Source organism: Pipistrellus kuhlii, unplaced genomic scaffold (assembly GCF_014108245.1).
Source record: "Pipistrellus kuhlii isolate mPipKuh1 unplaced genomic scaffold, mPipKuh1.p scaffold_m20_p_2, whole genome shotgun sequence".
In the NCBI taxonomy this organism is placed as follows: Eukaryota; Metazoa; Chordata; class Mammalia; order Chiroptera; family Vespertilionidae; genus Pipistrellus; species Pipistrellus kuhlii.
The window spans coordinates 167,757,116-167,777,634 of record NW_023425515.1 but is presented as its reverse complement, the minus strand read 5'-3'; the positions used below and the strand labels follow the sequence as shown (position 1 = coordinate 167,777,634).

Genomic DNA, 20,519 nt, shown 5'->3' with positions numbered 1-20,519 from the left:
CTGGCTCTTCCAAGGCATTAGGGGTGAGTTAAATGTTTGACCAAATATAGCAGGCTAACCTTTAAGTTGATTAATTTTGTATGGCCCGTGAATGATGTTAACATCCAAATGGCCCTTGGCAGAAAACCATTCTCCACCCCTGCTGTAAGGGGACAAACAAAAAATTGGTAGAAATTTAGAAAATTAGTAGAGAAAAATTAAGGTGGGAAAAGTCTACAAAAGTGATTCTCAATGAGGGTAGTATTGGTCACCAAAAGGCATCTAAAATTGTCCCAGAGACAGGGGGTACTATTTGCATTATGGGTTGAAGGGTCTCAGGCTTGCTAGATGATTAGGTAAAAATTATGTGGTATCCTACTCAACTTTCTTGTAAGCAAATGTATAATGTACTTGATTTCTGAATCTAGCAATTTTCCCCCCTGTTCTAATATGCAAAATTTACTAAATATGCAACTTCCATGGAGAGGGATTTTTAAAATTAATAATGCTGCCAGTGTATCTGGGCAACCAATACAATACAGTGCTTTAAAAATATATATATATATTCGCCAAAACCGGTTTGGCTCAGTGGATAGAGCGTCTGCTTGCGGACTGAAATGTCCCAGGTTCGATTCCGGTCATGTACCTTGGTTGGGGGCACATCCCCAGCTGGGGGTGTGCAGGAGGCAGCTGATCGATGTTTCTCTCTCATTGATGTTTGTGACTCTCTATCCATCTCCCTTCCTCTCTGTAAAAACTCAATAAAATATATTAAAAAATATATATATATATTATTGATTTTTTTAGAGGAAAGGAGAGGGTGTGTTATAAACATCGATGAGAGAGAAACATCAGCTGTCTCCAGCACACACCCATTACTGGGGATGTGCCCACAACCAAGGTACATAGCTTTGACTGGAATCGAACCTGAGACCCTTGAGTCCGCAGGCCAACACTCTTATCTACTTGAGCCAAACCAGTTAGGGCCAGTGCTCTTATCAATCCATATTTGTAGTAGCACTGACTGTTCATCATGTCTTCTAAAGAAGTTGCAAATAGTTACTTATATCAAAACATTAAACACTGTAATAAAAAGAAATAAAAGTAGTTTATCTGCCCTAGGTGGTTTAGCTCAGTTGACAGAGCATCAGCCTAAGCACTGAAGGGTCCAGGTTCGATTCCAGTCAAGGGCACGTACCTAGGTTGCAGGCTCCTCCCTGGGCCAGGCCCATACAGGAGGTAACCAAACTCTCACATTGATATTTCTGTCTTTCCCTCTCTAAAAATCAATGGAAAAATACCCTCAAGTGAGGATTAACAACAATGGAAAAGTAGTTTATGAATTTTATTTCAGGGTTATAGAAGGAATATTAGAAAAATTTCCTAAACTACTTAGGACAATCTTCTTAAAAACAGTACAAGGAGGCTCTCTGCTCCTGTTCAACAGACAGCTGCAACCTTGAGACATGATGGTGAAGGTCGGAGCAAATGGATTTGGCTGTATTGGGCACATGGTCACTAGGGCTGCTTTTAACTCTGGCAAAGTAGATATTGTTGCCATCAATGACCCCTTCATTGACCTCAACTGGTCTACATGTTCGGTATGATTCTACCTATAGCAACTTCAAAGGCACAGACTAAGAACACAAAAAACTTGTCATCAATGCAAAGTCCATCTCCATCTTCCAGGAATGAGATGAGATCCTGCCAACATCAAATGGGGTGGTGCTGGTGCTGAATATGTTGTGAAGTTCACTGGTGTCTTCACCACCATGGAGAAAGCTGGAGCCAAGGAGGTCGTCATTGCTGTCCCTTCTGCAAATACCCATGTTTGGGATGGGTCTGAACCATACAAGTATGACAGCTCCCTCAGTCCACGTGGTCACAGCCACCCAGATCCCTGAGCTGAATGGGAAGCTCATTGGAAAGACCTTCCGTGCCCCTATCCCCAATGTGTTGACGTGAATCTGACCTGCCACCTGAAGAAAGGTACCACATACAAAGACATCAAGGTGGTGAAGTGGGCATCAGAAGGCCCCTTCATCCTGTGCTATCCTATCCTAAGAAGCAGGCCACCTCCTGCAACTTAACAGTGACACCAATTCTTCCACCTTTGATGCTGGGGCTGGCCCTGATTACTTTGTCGAGCTCATTTCCTGGTATGACAACGAACTGGGCTACAGCAAAAGGGCGGTGAGCCTTATGGTCCACATGGCCTCCAAGGAGTAAGAGGCCCTTGGCTCTTGGGGAGTCCTTGCCCCAAATCGATCCAACAGAGAATCTTCTGGCCACCAGTTTCCATCCCAGACCACCTGAAGAAGGGAATGAACTAAGAGAGCCCTACCTTGTCAAGCACTAGCAATAAAGTTCTCTGGACACAACCAAAGAAAGTACAAGATCACCATCTCCTAGAACAGTTGGACCCCTACACCTGCAGCTTCCACATCCCTGGATTCAGACAACCAGGGTGCATGCAGAAAGGGGATGTGGGGAATGAAGAGTCACTGATGTATGCTATGTATAGCATTTACTTTCATTCTGATAAATGCATCATTTGGTGATTTTGTCATGCAACCAGAGTGCCTTTATTTACACAAACCTAGACTACAAACTTGTACAAGATGTTACTGTAGGCAACTATCAATATAAACACATGGGTAAGTGTTTGTGTATCTAAATAGAAAGGACACCATAAAATACAGTATATAAGAAAAATGGTATGCTGGTATATGGCACTGACCATGAATGGAGCCTGTAGGACTGGAAGTTGCTCTGGGTGAGTCAGTGAATTAAGTGGTGAATGAATGTGAAGCCTAGGGCAGTGGTTGGCAAACTTCGACTTAAGAGCTGTGGTTTGCCGCTCTGTTGACTAATGAGTTTGCTGACCCAGAAGTTTTGACTTCAGGTTAAAGACATTATAGTACATTAAAATATTTTTTAAGTGTTTTTCCCTAAGGCAATGGTTGGCAAACTCATTAGTCAACAGAGTGGCAAATGACCACTGGCCTAGGGCATTACTTTCCATTACTTAAGATTTTTATAACAACACTTAGCTTAAAACACAAAAATTGTATAGCTGCACAAAAAAAATCTTTTCATATACTTGTACGGCAAGTTTTTAAAATGTTCTTGTTAAAAAAATATACATCAAGACATAAACACACACATTAGCTTAGGCCAAACACAGGGTCAGGATCAACATTAGTTAGGGTTCTTCCACCTTCACATCTTGTCCCACTGGGAGGTCCTTCAGGGGAAATCACAGCATGGAGCCGTCATCTTGTACAATGCCTTCTTAAGTACCTGCTCAATTGTGTGTCACTGTCAGAAACTTGTCTGTGGTTTCTTTTTTTAATCAATAGAATTGTTGTATGCAGATAATGCACCATGAACATTACTCTATTAATGAAAGTCTTTTGATGTTTGGGGGGGGGGGGGGGGGGGTTTTCCCATATTTTGAAACTTTTATTTTATTTTATTTCTATATTGTACAGCCCCATTCAGTGCTCATAGCCCAAGGGTAAGGAGGCTGAGCAATGGTTTGAGGCTGCAACTTCCTCTGGCATGGGTCCACTCGGAGAGGCCCACAGGGAAGGGCCCCCGTAAATCATGTCCATGCGTTTTTCAAACACGCTTGTTGAAGTCTGCAAAAGCTCCTGCTAAAACCTTCACAGTGAATTTTCTTGGGTATGTGTTAAGAGTCTCAGTTTTCTTTTCTCTAGACTCTCTAGCTTCAACAACTCATTAGTCAATTTCTAAGGAATCATAATTTAAGAGTTCCTCGATGCCATCCTCATCCATACCCAGCTTAAAAGTTGTTTGCTATTTCAACCAGTCGTGACTTTTGCAACCTTTGAGCTGTTACAGTAAGCAGCAGGACCTGAGTATCCTCAGGATTTTGGGGTGTGTGTGTGTGTGTGCGCCCATGCCTGGGGGCGCTTGAAACCAATACAGGTTGACAAATTGTCATGTCAAGAAACACAGTACTCATTTATTATGTTAGCCTACTAGGTAGGAATTATAATAGAGCTTCCCTTCATCCAGTTTGAAAATATTAAATGGAAAATTCCAGAAAGAATGAATCCTTAAGTTTAAAATCATGTGACTTTCTGAATGGTGTGATCAAATCTTATCTCAAGGAACTTGGACTATATTCCCCATAGACATGGGTGTGGTGGGGAGAGGGAACTATTTCATCAGGACCAAAGTGTATTTGATTTTAGAAGGAAATTTGACAGCAACAAATTGTTTTTAGCAAAGATAGAATACTATATGGTTTAGATGCAGTAAATAAATCTAGCTGCAAGTTGTTAAATGACTACCCAGAAATTCCGCACTGCTAACAGGGAAGACTTTTAGCCCTCCTTCTATTAATAGCCCTGTAACCTTGAAAAGCTGCCTCCTCCTCACTGGATCTTTTTCACCTGCAAAATGGGAAAACTAAACCAGATAGATCCATAACAGCTTACATTACTACAGGTTTAAGTTCCAGATACTTTGCCAAGTGCTTTATCTGTATCATTCAATCCTGAGGTGAGTGCTATTATCAACTCTCCATTCTATAAATCAGGAAAACCAAACATCTGCTCACAGTAAAATTTTGAGTCCACAAGTCTTGGTATTTTACTATGTTGAGAACTCAATAAAGGACCAGTTCAGAAATCTTTATATTTTAGCTTTAGAAGTAGATTACTGTACACTGGTATCTCCCAATTTTCAGCAAAAATGACAACAAGCATCCCTAATACATCGTCTGCAGTACACAAAGTTATCCCACATGTTTAGACCAGGGCTTTGCTACACCCCTCCCCCAACCCTTACCATTCAATCCAATGTAGCAGTTGAATTACCAATTATGGTTTTCTACATATTATATATTACACTAAGCCATACTAATCAGATGAGGCACAGGAGAGGGCAGGCAGAATATAGAGGACAGTGGTTGAGAGCTCCTTACTAGGACCACTAAAAAACAAGGTTGGAATGGTGGCTATTCTATCCCTAACTACATGATCTTGGGCAAGTTGCTTTATTTATAAAGTGGGGACTTTATTCTATTTAATGTTAGATAGTTATCACTTTTTAAAAACCTAACCAAGGCTACACTGTATATAATCAAAGCTAAACTCCTCCATACTGCTGCCAATTGAAATAATCTTAACTTGCATTCTGGGTTCTAGAACTGCTGTCCAACAGAAGTAAAATACAAGCCAATTACTGCATCTAAGTTTGTTTTCTAGTAGTTATAATGAAAGCAGGCAAATTAATCTTATCATTTCAACACATATAACCAACATAAAAAGTTGATGTTACATTTCTCTTTTCACACCAAGTCTTTACAACCAGATATGTATTTTTATAATTCCTACTGTATTTTGTACTTATTGCTACTATTCCAACAGTGTCAACCTATAGATAACACGAGTCATCCCATTCTCATGCAGAGCAAATGTACTCCACTTATTTTATTAATAAAGACATTATTTACTACTGAAAATTTTTACCAAAATAATAATAATAATAATAATAATAATAATAATAATATTGTTGGCAGGTTTTCAACCTATCTAGAAATAGTATAGTATTGTCATTCAGTAAAGGAGAACACAGTATGACTTAAAAAAAAGGAACCACACAGACAGCAAGAGGCTGACGGAAAAGGAAAAAGTCACTTTAAGTTAGGAGAATGCTAAAGAAAAAGGAAGAGCGCAGCCACTTGGCTCAGTGGTTGAGATCGACCTATGAACCAGGAGGTCACGTTTCGATTCCCTGTCAGGGCATAAGCCCAAGTTTGGGGTTTCGGACTCGATTCCCAGCATGGGGCGAGCAAGAGGCAGCTGATCAATGATTCTCGCTCATCATTGATATTTATAACATCACTCCCTCTCTCTTCCTCTGTGAAATTATAAAAATGTATTTAAAAAAATAAGCAAACAAAAAGGAAGAAATCCTGCTGGGATTAAAAACCAACCACCACCACCAGAAGTCTCTTTAATAATTCCTAAGGTAGCACAACAAAGGTAAAGACATGTAGCCAGCACTGAAGTTCTATACTATTAAATCTACAAAGATTAAGGGAGGATGGGGGTAAGGGGAAGATATCAACCAAAGGACTTGTGTGTATACATATGGGCCTAGCCAGTGGCCATGGACAACAGGGGGATGGGGGTATATGTAGGGAGGGGTTAGGGATGGGAATGGGGGAATAAGGACAATTATGTGAGACCATAATTTTTAAAAAAGGACTTGAAAAATAAAAAAAATATTTTATTGAAAAAAAAATCTACAAAGATTTAAAATGATTGGTTTAAACAAGACCTACTATAGAAGCTTATCTAGCCATAATGAAATACTTTTATTGCAGATTAGCACATCAAGCCAATTTTAACAGCCTAATTTGTTCAACTGCATAAATTAATTTATAGCCCTTTGCTTACACAAACTCCAGGATATATCACCTATAAAGTGTCCCCCCCAAAGGGAAATATACTTTGGATACCATTATTAATTCTAATGAGTTAAATCTGAAAGGAACCATCAAATTGAGCTATCAACTGTTAAGAGTGCTTCCAAGGGCTGAGATTTGAAGGGTAGGAGTCTCAGCAATAACAGGCCCTACTAGGAAAGCAGAAAGTGAATACATTAGTTGCCTATTCTAGATTTTACATATCAGCGACTTGGGGAACTCTGGAAGATTTCTGGCCTTCATCCAGATCGATGGCTGACATAAACCAGCATCTAAATCAATCCTAAAGTGTTCTATATACAAGTCATTGCCATAAGAGCCCAGGTCTAAGTCATGTTTTAAGACATAACTTGGGAACTACTTAAATATATTATGCTCCCCTGTCCCCAAATCTATTCCTTTTAAGAACTATATAGTATTTAAGGCTTTTGGGGTCACAGACACTATTGCATGTTTTTAAAACCCATTCTTAGCTCAGCCATACAAAATCAATAAAACAAGATTCAGAAGTGAAATTAAGGCCCGATGTTCTCTTCTTTAATTCCTTAATTGCATCCCAATATTAACTGTTAAGCAAGTCCTTTAATTTGTAAAGCCAATCTGTAGGCTCAACTGGTACTGTTATAGCAATTCTTAATTACATGAAACAGGCAGCGAAAAGTAGAGCTTTTCAATTTAAGGACTAGTAGTCAGCACACAGGAGCTTCAGTGACATGCTAGACATCATTTAGCTTATTGAAAGACTAAATAGCTAAGAATAGCCACCCTAAGAAATTATCTGTAACTATGTGGATAGTTACAGATAATTGATGACTAGAGGAGATAACACTCCCAAACTCCAGCGTCAGAAATCCAGTTCAAATCCCAGCTCTGCCAATTGCTAGCTAGTCTCACCCTGAGACAAATTTACTCTGTGCCTTAGAATGGTACTTGTATCTCAAAGGCTTGCGGATTACATCGACTGGTCCCCCAACCCTGCCAAGAACACACTTGACAGCTACGACAGAGTACAGTATTTTTGTAAAGAGGAATAACCTAAGTACTGTTTCTTACCTCATGGGTAATACATTCAAAGGCATATACAAAAGCCAGGCAGGAAGGGAAACTGGTGTCTTCTACTGGATTGGTTGAATTTCAATAGAACAGGATGCCTCATTTAAATGTGATATATTCACAGCCAGAAGATCTTTTTATTTGCCTGGGATTATAGGCCCGAAAGGTAAAATTCTCAATATTTTCGGTGCTACCTCCTGAATTTTAAATGACAGAAATTAATCACATTTCTTTTTAAGACACTGTATTGTCCAGACTGGCCAACATCGATCCATGAACCAGGAGGTCATGGTTATTTCTATCCAAGGTCAGGGCACATGCATAGGTTGTGGGCTTGATCCCCAGCAGGGAGTGTGCAGGAAGTAGTTGGTCAATGATTCTCATCCTTGATCTTTCTATCTCTTACTCTGAAATCAATAAAAAATTACCCTGGAAAACAGAAAAGTACTCCTATTCTGGTCATTATAAAAGATACGGGTCCCATTGAAAATAAATTTTTACTGATTCATGCCAACCTTTTATATGAGTTTGGTAAACATGGATCAATCCACAACAGCTAGAAGCAAAAGACAAAACCAGGTTTCTAATTAAAAAAAGCAGAGATTGCCGAAGCCGGTTCGGCTCAGTGGCAGAGCGTTGGTCTGGGGACTGAAAGGTCCCAGGTTTGATTCCAGTCAAGGGCATGTACATTGGTTGCGAGCATATCCCCAGTAAGGGGTGTGCAAGAGGCAGCTGGTCGATGTTTCTCTCTCATCGACGTTTCTAACTCTCTATCTCTCTCCCTTCCTCTCTGTACAAAATCAATAAAATATATAAAAAAAAATAAAATAAAAAAAAAAAAAAAAAAATAAAAAAAGCAGAGATTCAGCCGAAACCAGTTTGGCTCAGTGGTGGAGCATCAGTCTGCGGACTGAAAGGTCCCAGGTTCGATTCCGGTTGGGGGGCAAGTACCTTGGTTGCGGGCACATCCCCAGTAGGGGGTGGGCAAGAGGCAGCTGGTCGATGCTTCTCTCTTATCGACGTTTCTAGCTCTCTATCCCTCTCTCCTCCTCTCTGTAAAAAATCAATAAAAATATATAAAAAAGTAGAAATTCAAATCCTGAAACCACTGACCCATGTGGTATCCTTCTAATGCCACCTTTAACAGTTTGAGTCAAGTTTTTCACAGTAAAATTTAAAAATTAAAAATAAGGCTGAAACTGGTTTGCTCAGTGGATAGCGCATCCACCTGTGGACTGAAAGGTCCCAGGTTCGATTCCGGTCAAAGGGCATGTACATTGGTTGCAGGCACATCCCCAGTAGGGGGTGTGCAGGAGGCAGCTGGTGGATGTTTCTCTGTCATTGATGTTTCTAGCTCTCTATCCCTCTCCCTTCCTCTCTGTAAAAAAATCAATTATATTAAAAAAATTTTAAAAAAAATTTAAATAAAAACTGGGGAGGGCAAACAAGACCCTTTTGGTCACATTATCTAATTATCTTTTGCAAACTCAGTATACAAACAAAATGAATTTCTCAGAAAAACTAGATGAAAAGGCAGTGTCTCCTGCCCTCCCCAACCCCATGTCTCCAGGTGGCTCTACAGACTTAACCAACTGTTAGCCTCAAGAACTTTAGCTCTTTAAGACATACATTTTCCCTTAATCAAGGCAAACCTCTCCTGGATTTAGCCGCAGTAAGATTGTAGAGTGTCTTATTCAAGTTTCAGAATCATCGAAACAACTAATTTAGAAATATAAAGCACATTTGAGCCAGTTAATTTGACAGAATAGTTGAGGTTTGGACATTCCAAACAAAGGATCATCAAAAACCAATTTACATTTAACTTGCCTAGAGGACGACCAATTGTGTTGATTGCAAGTCAGGACAGAAATATTCAAGCAATGGCATCTCATCAAATAAAAATTTAGAAATGTAAAGAACTACTCTTTCATCTTGAATATTATTCATTTCAAAAAGATTATAACCTGTATCTACTTAGCAAAATACAGCAAAACAGAAGGCACATGCTACAACTTTAAAAACACACACAAACTACAATCTACAGGGAAAGGGCTGCAAATTACAGTCCCTTCAGTGCACACCAGAGATATCCTCTGATTATATTGGGTCAAGATGAAAAAGCAATGTTTTTCAAGGTATTACCCACAAGCCATAATCCCCTGGAATTCTTATTAAAAATGTACCCCAGACCCAGAGAATCCAAGGCTGGGTAGGAAGAGTGCAGAAATATATACTCTTCCAAAAAGTAAGCCCACAAATTCAAAAATCACTGTTAAAGGTTATTAAGATGGGAATACTAACTGAAATGCTAACAAGTTAAGAGATCAATCAACTAAAAAGTGGTCAAATATAAGCACCAAAGTATTCCCTTCCTTGCTCACTGGTAACACATTATCAAAAAAACTGATAAAAATGTAGACTTGGCCTGTCACAGGAAGGCAGACAGTGTAAGAACAGATGAAAATTCCTCAAGATTTGGAACAAAGTATTTCCCCACAACTGCAAACGTGAAAGGCAGACCATCAGTACTTACAATTTCTTTTGCTCTCCCCAACAATACTTTTATGGTTGAGTAATGAATGGTTTTTCACCAGCCAATTATGTCTGTCTTTAAACTTGATCTTGTTCATTTGATTTTCTGCAGTGCTGTCCATTTCACAAGCATTCTGTATTACTTCTTGTGTTCTTTTAAACCTCTAGTTGTTTAATGCCTTCTAAAGCAAGGACTTAAGAAAATGCTGAGACGACTGTAGGGTGTCACTACTGAGACTACTATGTAAGATGCTGAGCTTCCTACTAGCACACAGGGTGCACTACACCCATGTAACTGCACTACTAGCCTTGGCAGCCATCTTGAAAATGATGCCTCGCTCACAAGGGAGCCCGTGCAGAGCTGAGCAAACTGCACCTTACCACCACGGTGGCTACAACCAACCCTAAGCATTATTCCTTAAGGTGTAGTCTGTACCCTTGCCTTCAAATACAAAGAAAGCTGTTAGCATGGACTAAAGCATCTTTGATTATTAAAGCTACAAGCAAAGCTTTAATAAAATTTACCTAATAGGATTTGGGGACAAAGGAGTAGAAGAAATAATTATTGAGGAAGGCAAGGGCCATTTTATTCCAGCTGTCACTTACTCTAGGAGCAAAGGAAAACAGCTCCTGTTGCCAAAGCAGTCCTAAAATGAAATTCATCGAAGGCATTCAAACAGTGTATGTGGAAACGTTAAACAAAGGCACTATCACCTTAAGGCAATCTGACCGGACCTCACATAATTGCATTGTTAAATCATGTCACCTCCAAAGATTAACCAGTTTTATTAACCTATATAGTCATCCATGGGTCACAGTTTCAAATACCAATTCTGGCAACGTATAAAACAATAAGCATAAAAAACGTGGTGGGCCGGAGTCCAACAGAATTATATGGATCTTAGTTTCATCAGCATGCCCTGTCAGGAGATGGATCACTCATTCCACTTGCCTTGGACTTCAGTTCAGATTAACATTTGTCGCAAAACAAAGACAATCTCTAGATCCACTAATCCCTTCGGCCATAAAGGAAAACAGAAATCCCACACACACACACCAGAGGCAGCACCTACGTCCGCTTGCTTCAACCACCCCAAATTCGCAAAGCCTGCAGCTCGGAGCAGAGAGCGCAAGGGGGTAGGATAGGAAGGTCAGCTCACCTGTTGATGAAACCATATCCGTTCCTTACATTGAACCATTTTACTGTTCCCAAAACCTTCGTTGCTGGAGGAGGAGGGAAAAAAACCACGATTACCAGACACACTTTTTTTTTTTTTTTTTTTTTTCCAAAACCGCCACGCTTCAGCATCCGGTCCCTCGGGCGCTTCCCGGGGCCACCTGACAGCTTTCTTTCTCTTTCTCTTTGGAGCCTGCTCCGGGGCCGCGATCCGAGGCAAAACCGCGGGCGCCTCCGCGGTCCACGTGGGAGAGCTCGCGGACGCCGCCGAGAGGGGCGCGGGCCCCGGCGGGGCGCGCGCGGAGGCGGCGGCGGGCGGGGGCCCCGCGGGGCGCGGAGGAGCACGTGAGGAAAGGGGAAGCCGCCCAGCCCACTCCGGCCTGCGTAGGCGGCGCGCCGCGCCCTCCGGGTACACGCGGAAGGGAGCGGGTGGGGGGGACGGAACAACGGCGTGCGGGCCCCGGCGCACGCGGCCCACGGGGAGGGACGGACCCCGCCGCCGCCGCCGCGCCGCACACGCGGTCGGTCGGTGGCGCGCGGCCGCCCGGGGGGAGGACGGGGCGCACGGCCGCGGGGTCCAGGGGCGCGGGAGGCGGTGCGCGCGCGCGCCTGCCGGGCACGCGGGCCGGGCGGGCCTGCGTCCGCGAGGGCGCGGGCCTGGGGGGGAGGGGCGGCCGCGCGTCCCCGAGTCGGTCCCCCGCCGGCCACGCGCCCGCCGGCTCGCACCGCTTCGGGTAACGGTTCGGCCGCCGCCAGGCTCTCTCCTACGGCCCCACCCCTGTTCCCTTCCGGCTCCTCACCGATGACCTTCTTGTCCCCGCCGGCGGGCGCCGCCGATGTGAGGCCGCCCGGGCCGCCGCTCCCTGCGCCGCTGCCCGTGGTGCCGGGCTTGGTGTCGGCGGCGCTGAGGGTGGGGGCGGCGGGGGGGGCGGCGGGCGGCTGCTGGGTTTCGGCCTCGCTGCTCATGGTTGCGGTGATGGTGACTGGGGCCGGCTGTGGCAGCTGCGGCTCCTCCCGGGGTGTGATGGTAACTAGGCCGGCGGCGGCGGTGGGGCTGCTCAGGGCTCTCTGGGGTCCGCTCTCCGCTCCCGCTACCGATCGAACTAGCGAGAATGGCGGGACGGGCGGGATATGCCCTGCGATCGGCCCGCCCTAAGCACCGTTCACTGGCCAGGAGTGCTGTCCATCTGGCCACCTGACCTCGATTCCGGGCTCGTATTGGCTGATGCTTCATTACTCCTCCGCGCTCATTGGCTCTCAGGCGGTTAATTCTGCCGACCTACAACCGTTCCTGCGTCCGCCGCCGCCGTACAGACCGGAACTAGAATTAGAGTCACCACGAGAACCATAGAGTACCCGAGAGGACGGGCAGAGGGAACTTGACTTTCACGCGGCTGTAGCATGGGCGGGCGGGCGGAATGCATGTCCGCGGTGGTGTCCTGGCCTGAAGAAAGGCATGGCCAGACCCTGAGCCGGTATCACCCGGTCCTCGAAGGGCCTGGAAGGGTGCTCGTCCATACCTTAGCCCCAGGGAGAGAGACCTCCCACCCGCCCTGCTCGGAATACGGTCCTTGAGACCTCAGACCATAACTGCGAATATAGAGCTGTCTCCTACAATGGCCGTGTACTCGCGGCACAGCCGAGGGTTAATGAAACAGAAACTTAACTCTATGCATTCTAAGAGTGTCCGATTTTGGCGGAGCGATCACCTTGGAGGGACCACGCGGGCTCCCATGCGGTCCCTGCTCGATACATTGAGGGCGGAGGGCGGAGGTATATTCCAGGAGTACCTGCTTTCCCATCCATCTTACCAAAAGACACACGAGGACTGTCTTGTTCAGTAGTCACGTCTTTTTGGCCACAAATCAGATTTAACTTCACGTTGATAGAGCAAACTAGAAATTTTTCTTGCATTTTATCCTTACACCGGTCACGTGAAACAGGGGTTACTATCGGCGTTTCACAATTGATTCATAATTGCGGTTGCCTGACATGCTGTAGCTGAAATCCTCCACCTTCATTTCTTATTAAGCGTGGGGATGGATTAGTTCGCCGGTTTCTGCCTTCTTAAATTCAGCCTAGGGATGAAGGTGGAAATTTAAACACCCAACACTTCAGTGCTGCAAAAGCACAAAACATTTTGGGAGTGAAGTGGAGAAGGTGGAATGCTGATTCCAGGCACATGGAGGTTTTAGGTAAGGCCCACAGGCAAGAAGGGTCTGAGAAAATGCAAGTAAAGTTGTCCAATAAAACTAGAACACATTGGATTATAGAGGTAGGCAGGGTCAAATTAGGGATATTTTATTGGAAATGTTTCCTAAGAGCAATAGTGACAAGGGTAATTTAGAGTTGTAAGTAGGGAGTGACATAAATTTTCTTTTTTTTTTAAATGGCTGCTGATAAAGAATGATTGTAAAGGGCAGAACTGGAGGCCTATCAATTCCACTTTCTAAAAGCCTCCCTGAATCAGTCCTAAGAACCTTTGATCTATTAATTTCCACTGCTACTACACTACTGTAGGCCATCATCATCTATTGCGAGCATAAGTAGGCAAACTTTTTCTGCAAGGGCTGGATAATACATATTTTAAGCTTTGCAGGCCAGACAATCCTCTCTCAGCTACTCAACTTTAGAGCCTGAAAGTAGCCACAGCCAATCAGTAAACAAATCTGTGATTAAAGAAAAACTTTATTTATGGACATTATCATTTGAATTTCGTATATTTTTTACAACACAAAATATCCTTTAGATTTTATCAACTAAACATTTAAAAACCACTCTTATCTCGAGCCATTGAAAAATAAAGAGTAAAGCGGAAACCAGTTTGGCTCAGTGGATAGAGTGGCGGCTTGCGGACTGAAGTGTCCAGGTTCGATTCTGGTCAAGGGCATGTACCTTGGTTGCGGGCACATCCCCAGTGGGGGGGGTGTGCAGAGGGCAGCTGATCAATGTTTCTGTCATTAATGTTTTTAACTCTCTATTCCTCTCCCTTCCTTTCTGTAAAAAATCAATAATATATATATATATATATATATATATATATATATATGAAAAATAGGGAGTGAAATCAATAAAAATATATTTAAAAAAGGAAAAATAGTGAGATGGCCTGCCCACTGGCATAGAGCACTGCTTTGGCCTCCTGGCCACTTTCTCTCTTTCTTATTCTAATATTCCCCAGCACAATACCCAGAGTGTTCTTTAGAAAACATTTATTTGATTATGATACCGTCTTATTTTTAAAAAATATATTTTATTGATTTTTTACAGAGAGGAAGAGAGAGGGATAGAGAGTTAGAAACATCAATCAGCTGCCTCTTGCACACCCCCTACTGGAGATGTGCCCGCAACCAAGGTACGTGCCCCCAACCGGAATCGAACCTGGGACCTTACAGTCCGCAGCCCGACACTCTATCCACTGAGCCAAACCAGTTTCGGCGACACTGTCTTATTTAAAAATCTATCAAAATTCCTTAATATGGTTTATAGGACCGCCTAGGACTTCTCTAAATTTGCCTCCCACTCTTTCACATTCCTTGTCCTACCTTCCAAGTGATCATTTAGCCATTGTTTCCTTTGGATTATCACTTATTTCCCTCTACTTGTAACACTCTGCCTTTCTCCCTTCTTTTCCTTTGCCTGCTTACCTGTTTATCCTTTAGGACTTGTCTCAAATGTCACTAAGTTAAGAGACCCTCCAATCCTAACACTTCTTAAACAAAGATTTAATACTATTAAATCTCCACAGCCAGACTATGAGTTCCTTCAGCAACTAGCACAGTGGTCAGCAAACTCGTACTAACAGAGCCAAATATCAACAGTACAACGATTAAAATTTCTTTTGAGAGCCAAAAACCGACTTCTGCGCATGGGCCACAAAGCTTCATTCGCACTGTACATGTGTGGCCACATGTGGTATTGTGTGGAAGAGCCACACTCAAGGGGCCAAAGAGCCACGGTTTGCCAACCACTGATCTAGCAAAATACCTGAGACCGAGTATCTTAATAAATTTGTTAAATGAATGAGATAGTGTAGAAAGTGGATTAGAGAATGAGGTACTGGCAGCAGAGGTCATCTGCAGCTGTGCCAATATTCCAGATGAAAAAGGCTTGCAGCAACAACGCGTGTGGAGAAAAGTAGGTGGATTCTAGAGTTGCTATTCCTCTATTTCAGCTCTAGGTGACCTCTGACTGCAAAAATTTTCCTCAAAAGGCAGTTCTGCCAACGCTGAGGACATTTAAAGGCGTGCCCTATAGGCTTGCGTGTTCCCAAAGTGCAGTTACAAAGACAGAACGATGGCAGGAGCGCTTCTGAGAATAAGTGAACCTTCCCTAAAGAACAGGGTTGAAGAGACGGGTTCTCAAGCAGAAATACATTTGTCTTTAAAATGTAACTTAACAGTACCATTACATACTCATCCAATCACTTCACTAAGCTCTCTCATGACCAGTGGACATAAAGATGTGCTATTTCCTACTAGTTTTCCTTTAGGAAATAGCCTCTTCACTGCAGACGTGGCTCTGAAGCACTGGATGACATACCACTGATGCCAAAGTGCATCTCCTATTCCTGGGTGGACTCCGCTCTAGAGTTCTGCTAGACCCCCTCCCACCCCAATGTCCACACTGCCCAGCATAGTGATCAGACAACTCCAGTGCCTACCTTTAAGAGACGTGAAAGGCAAGAAAAGGGGTTCATTCCAAGAGTCTCCTTTGCAAAATAACTTACACCTTTCCCCCATCTCTTACAGATTCTGGCCCAAGACACAGTTCCCTCTTCCTAGAAAGCCCTCTCCACCCTCATCTCCTAGCTAATTAGTCTGTCAATACTTACCTCTAATGTTATCTCTTTCACCCCCCTCCCCCCCATCCCTATCTCTCCACTCCGCTCCCATTAGCATCTGGTACAGACCATTATCATTCATGCAACAAATGTTTATTGAGCACTTACTAGGTACTAGGTGCTGGGGACACAGCTGTAAACAAAACAAGTATTGACCAAATTTCCTGCCCACATAAGAGGTCACATTCTAATAGCACATTGTATCAAAACTGTGCCCACCTCTTGTCACAAGCATGGAACACATCTTACACATCACTGCAGCTCCAGTGCTTAGGGTAGTAGACTCTGGCCCAGAATGCAGGTACCAGGTATAACTTACCTGAACGACCCATCACAAGAACATTAGCTCAGGGTCCCAGCTGATCGTTCTCCTTCCTATCTCTTTATAATCTACCCTATATAGTCACGTGGCCAGGTTCTTTCTTCACTGTGCCCCCTGGACCCTGTTTACTTAGCCGTAGAGTTGTGAATATCTCTACTCTAGCTTCCTTGTCCTGCCAATACGCTGACCTGGCACGTTTAACCAGGTTCTATTGTCACAGAGTTCAGCTCTCTGTTGCTGCCAGTAGTTATGAGTCATCCTATCCAAGTTAGGAGAAAGTAGAAAAGGGAGGACATAGACATTGCCTCATGAAAGGAACATCAGGGAACTCTTTATCTCGTGAACATTATACTGTGGGAACTTTTTATATTGGGTTGTTTCTTTTTAAAACTTAACATTTGCAGGCTTGTTGCCGACAAGTAACCTTCATATCCACGATCTTACTTGACCCTTTCAACAATGCTATGAAGTAGATAGGTATTATCATCCCCATTTTATAGGGATAATACTTCTCAAGACCTGAACTTTTTTTTTTTTTTTAATAAATGATCCAAAGTTCAAATCAAGATTAATGACTAAATTATTCCCACTTTATCATGATCAAGATACATTCTTCCCAATGGTCTGTCATCCAAAAGTATCCGTTAGTGATCCTCTTCCCACAGGCTTCGGAACTACCAAACTAAACCTACTACTGGGAACACCCTTGGAACACATTGGGGCTTGCCTTCTTTGCTCAGTCAGCTTGGATTTAAGGGGGAATGCTATAAGTGCTTTAAAGTTGAGGCATCAACTATATATAGCAAGGGTGTGGCTCTGGCCCACATTGGCCTTGAAGCTGGAGAACCAGGTCCACACTGGCCTAAAGCTAAGTTGTGAGGAGATGGGGCTATCATTACAACAACACACATACTAAAACAAGAAGAAAAAAAACCCAGAACAAAACAAAAAACAACAACTTTATTTACAGTTGAAAAACATGGAAAATCCTGGGTTCTGAAGTGTGATACTTCCAAGGTTTCTTGATCAAACAGGACAACAGCAGGCCAGGAAGCAAACACAGGGGCCGATCCAGATTCTCCTACTCATGAGCGTCACCCAGAGCAAGGGCAGGCCTACACTGGCAGATACATGGAGGTCTGTAAGGGATGGAAGAGGTTAGCAGCTCAGAGGACTGGAAGGGGACTTTCCATGAGACAGCATTCCCACCAATTCTCTACACTCCTGACCCTCTTTGCAAAAGTGTAGAACCGGTCTGATTCTTGCCATAGGCCAGACCTTTGGTTCTCCAGAGCAAAGATGAAAGTAATAAAAAGTATATTACACAAGAACCAAGAAGAAGCCAACATATACTGCCAAGTATATTATCTCATTATGTACCCTTTACAACTCTGTGCAATATACATTATAAATTAAGGAAAGAAGAAAACTAGGGTCCCAAGCAGCTCAATGGCTCGACAGTGATGGGGCTTCCTGATGAACTGGTACCAAAGCACGTGTCTTTTGCCAGGCCTGTAGCACTCTGTGGAGTTGTAGAACAAACAGCAATCCTCCTTCCTTGTGGGTTTTGATCCCAGGGTTATACAGAAAGGAAATTGTACTCCCTCTGTTTACAGCCTTTTAGTTAGTTATACTAAAAGAACAGGGTGAGTTCACTCTGACACTACTCTCCTCTCTCTCCAAATGTGGCCGCCCCCCCCTTCCCCCCCTCCAGAGGACAGGGAGTCCTGCTGTCATACTGCAGGCTCAATGAGTAAGTAGTTTAACTATGGGCCCTAATGCAGAATGTACACAAATGTATAAATGCACTTAGAAGTTGCATTGTGCTCCAGGACCCAAGCTCTATCATAGACCAGGCACTGTGTCAATCAGCATGGTCCATGCCTCAAGGAGTTCTCAGTCTAGAGAAAAACCAAACACATTTGTGTTAAATGTTGTAATAGAGAGATGAACCAAGTACTAGGAGCTCACAGGAAGGGATCACTGACTGCCTAGGTCAGGGAAAAGGAGATGGAGGGACCAGGGAACGATTCAAACTGATGTTAGTCACATGCACCTGGGGAGGGGGCGGGAGGAAGTAGGATTAGTTAAATCACATATATACAGTATTTATTATAAGATATATGCTTAATATAGGAAATTCAAGCATATTCAGGACAATATAAATTTAAAAAATCTCTTTGCTATCTCTACAGAGGTAACCATTACTAATTGGCTACATATCACTATAGAAATTTCTGAAATAGTTATTCAAAATAAATAGTAGTATGGTTTATATAATATACTACTTCTTTTTAAAAAATATTTTATTGATTTTTTTACAGAGAGCAAGGGTAAGAGAGAGAGTTAGAAATATCGATGAGAAACATCGACCAGCTGCCTCCTGCACATCCCCCTTGGGGATGTGCCTGCAACCAAGGTAAATGTCCTTGACCAGAATCAAACCTGGGACCCTTCAGTCCGCAGATCGATGCTCTATCCACTGAGTACTATTTCTTGATGTTGTCACATAATTTACCTTAGAAATCTTGCCAACACATTCAGATTTACCACTACCTGGTTCCAACATAGGGAGCTTTGCTTCTGTATAGTCGTTCACCACACATGTCAGTCAACAATGGACAGTGTGCATGATGGCAGTCCCATAAGATTCTAACAGAGCCGAAACCGGTTTGGCTCAGTGGATAGAGCGTTGGCCTGCGAACTGAAGGGTCCCAGGTTCAATTCTGGGCAAGTTGCGGGCACATCCCCAGTGGGGGGTGTGCAGGAGGCAGCTGATCAATGTTCCTCTCTCATCGATGCTTCTAACTCTCTGTCCCTCTCCCTTCCTCTCTGTAAAAAAAAAAATCAATAAAAATATATTTTTTAAAAAAAAGATTCTAACAGAGCTGAAAAATTCCTATGTCTAGTGATGTCATAGCCACTATAACTATGTAGTGCAAAGCATGACGTGTTGCTGCTGCTGGTGTGAACAAATGTATCACACTGCCATCTGAAAGTACAGCACATACAATGATATACAGTGATAACAACAATAAATGACTATGGTTTATGTATTTTCTATACTGTATGTAATTTCATTGCTATTTTAGAGTGTACTCCACTTAGGAAAGTTTTCTGTAAAACAGTGTGCTGTGCTTCACCAGCAGCATCTCATGCTTACCACATCTCCTGATTGCATCATTCTCTGTGCCTGATTTAATCTCATGTTGTGTTAGAGATTTAGTGTAGCCTACGTGTGGAGCGTTTGTGAAGTCTACAGTAGTGCACAGTAATGTCTTAGGCCGTCACGTGCAGCACACTCACTCATTGGCTCACCCAGAGCAACTTCCTGTCCTGCAAGCGCCACTCATGGTCAGTGCCCTATACAGTGGTACCGTTTTTAATCTTTTACACCATATTTTTACTATGCCTTTTCTATGCTTAGATATGTTTGGTACACAAATACTTATCATTGTCTTACAATTGCCTGTAGCATTCAGCACAATAACATGCTGTTCAGGTTCTCAGTCAAGAGCAATGGGCTATACAGCCTACGTGCATAGTAGATGTTACCACCTAGGATTGTGTAAGTGCACTCTGTGATATTTGAAGAAAAGAATTGCCTAATGGCACATTTCTTATGTATCTTTGTTGTTAAGCAGCCTGGATTGCCTTGGAATGGAGCCAGATATTCTCCTCTCCCCTCCCTTTTTAGCTGGCAGGGTTTCTGACTTTCAGGGCAGGGGACAAACAGTGTCACACACCCAGCAGGAACACAAATATTTGTTGCAAATCTCTAGTACTTCCAAGACCTGTATTTTCATGCGGAACCTCCTCTCTCTTGCCTGGACTACAGCAGTGGATACCTCACTGCCCTCTATTCCATCCCCCACATTGCTGCCAGAATCAACTTCTAACTAAGAAAATGCAATCACAATGTTCTGCTCAAAATCCTTTAGTGGCTCCCATTGATTTGGTAAGTTAGGCCCCCTTCTGAGAATTTCAGGAGCACAATGGAAAAAAAAAAAAAAAAAAAAAAAAAAAAAAAAGCAGCACATAATGCCTGAAGCCCATCCCCACCCTTAGGATAACATATGAACTCTCAGCCTACACTGGTTCTCACAACTGGCCCTGGTCTCTGCCAACTTCACCTCTTAGTGTTTGC

At 43.1% G+C, this 20,519-nt stretch overlaps 2 protein-coding genes and 1 non-coding gene across 9 annotated transcripts in view; all 3 read right to left on the bottom strand.

The window, feature by feature from the left end:
• YBX1 (Y-box binding protein 1) overlaps positions 1-12,322 on the bottom strand; it is a 21,881-nt gene extending 9,559 nt beyond the window's left edge. For both annotated transcript variants that reach the window (XM_036448190.2, XM_036448191.2), the window contains exons 1-2: positions 12,008-12,322; positions 11,191-11,254 (exon numbers count right to left, since the gene is read on the bottom strand). In XM_036448190.2, the coding sequence (XP_036304083.1) occupies positions 11,191-11,254; positions 12,008-12,173 (230 nt within the window). In that variant the 5' untranslated portion in view covers positions 12,174-12,322. The remainder of the gene's footprint in view (positions 1-11,190; positions 11,255-12,007) is intronic.
• Positions 3,464-3,598, bottom strand: LOC118725131. The gene has a single exon (XR_004989872.1). It is a non-coding gene; the product is annotated as a small nucleolar RNA SNORA42/SNORA80 family (small nucleolar RNA).
• Positions 11,319-20,519, bottom strand: part of PPIH (peptidylprolyl isomerase H) — a 22,357-nt gene continuing 13,156 nt past the window's right edge. For 3 of the 6 annotated variants that reach the window (XM_036448195.2, XM_036448202.2, XM_036448200.2), the window contains one exon: positions 17,331-17,514. The gene's annotated coding sequence lies outside the window, so the exon portion shown is untranslated. Of the gene's footprint in view, positions 11,401-17,330; positions 17,515-17,716; positions 17,906-20,519 lie in introns of those variants that run through there. The other 3 variants (XM_036448197.2, XM_045584693.1, XM_036448198.1) reach the window with 3 other exon arrangements.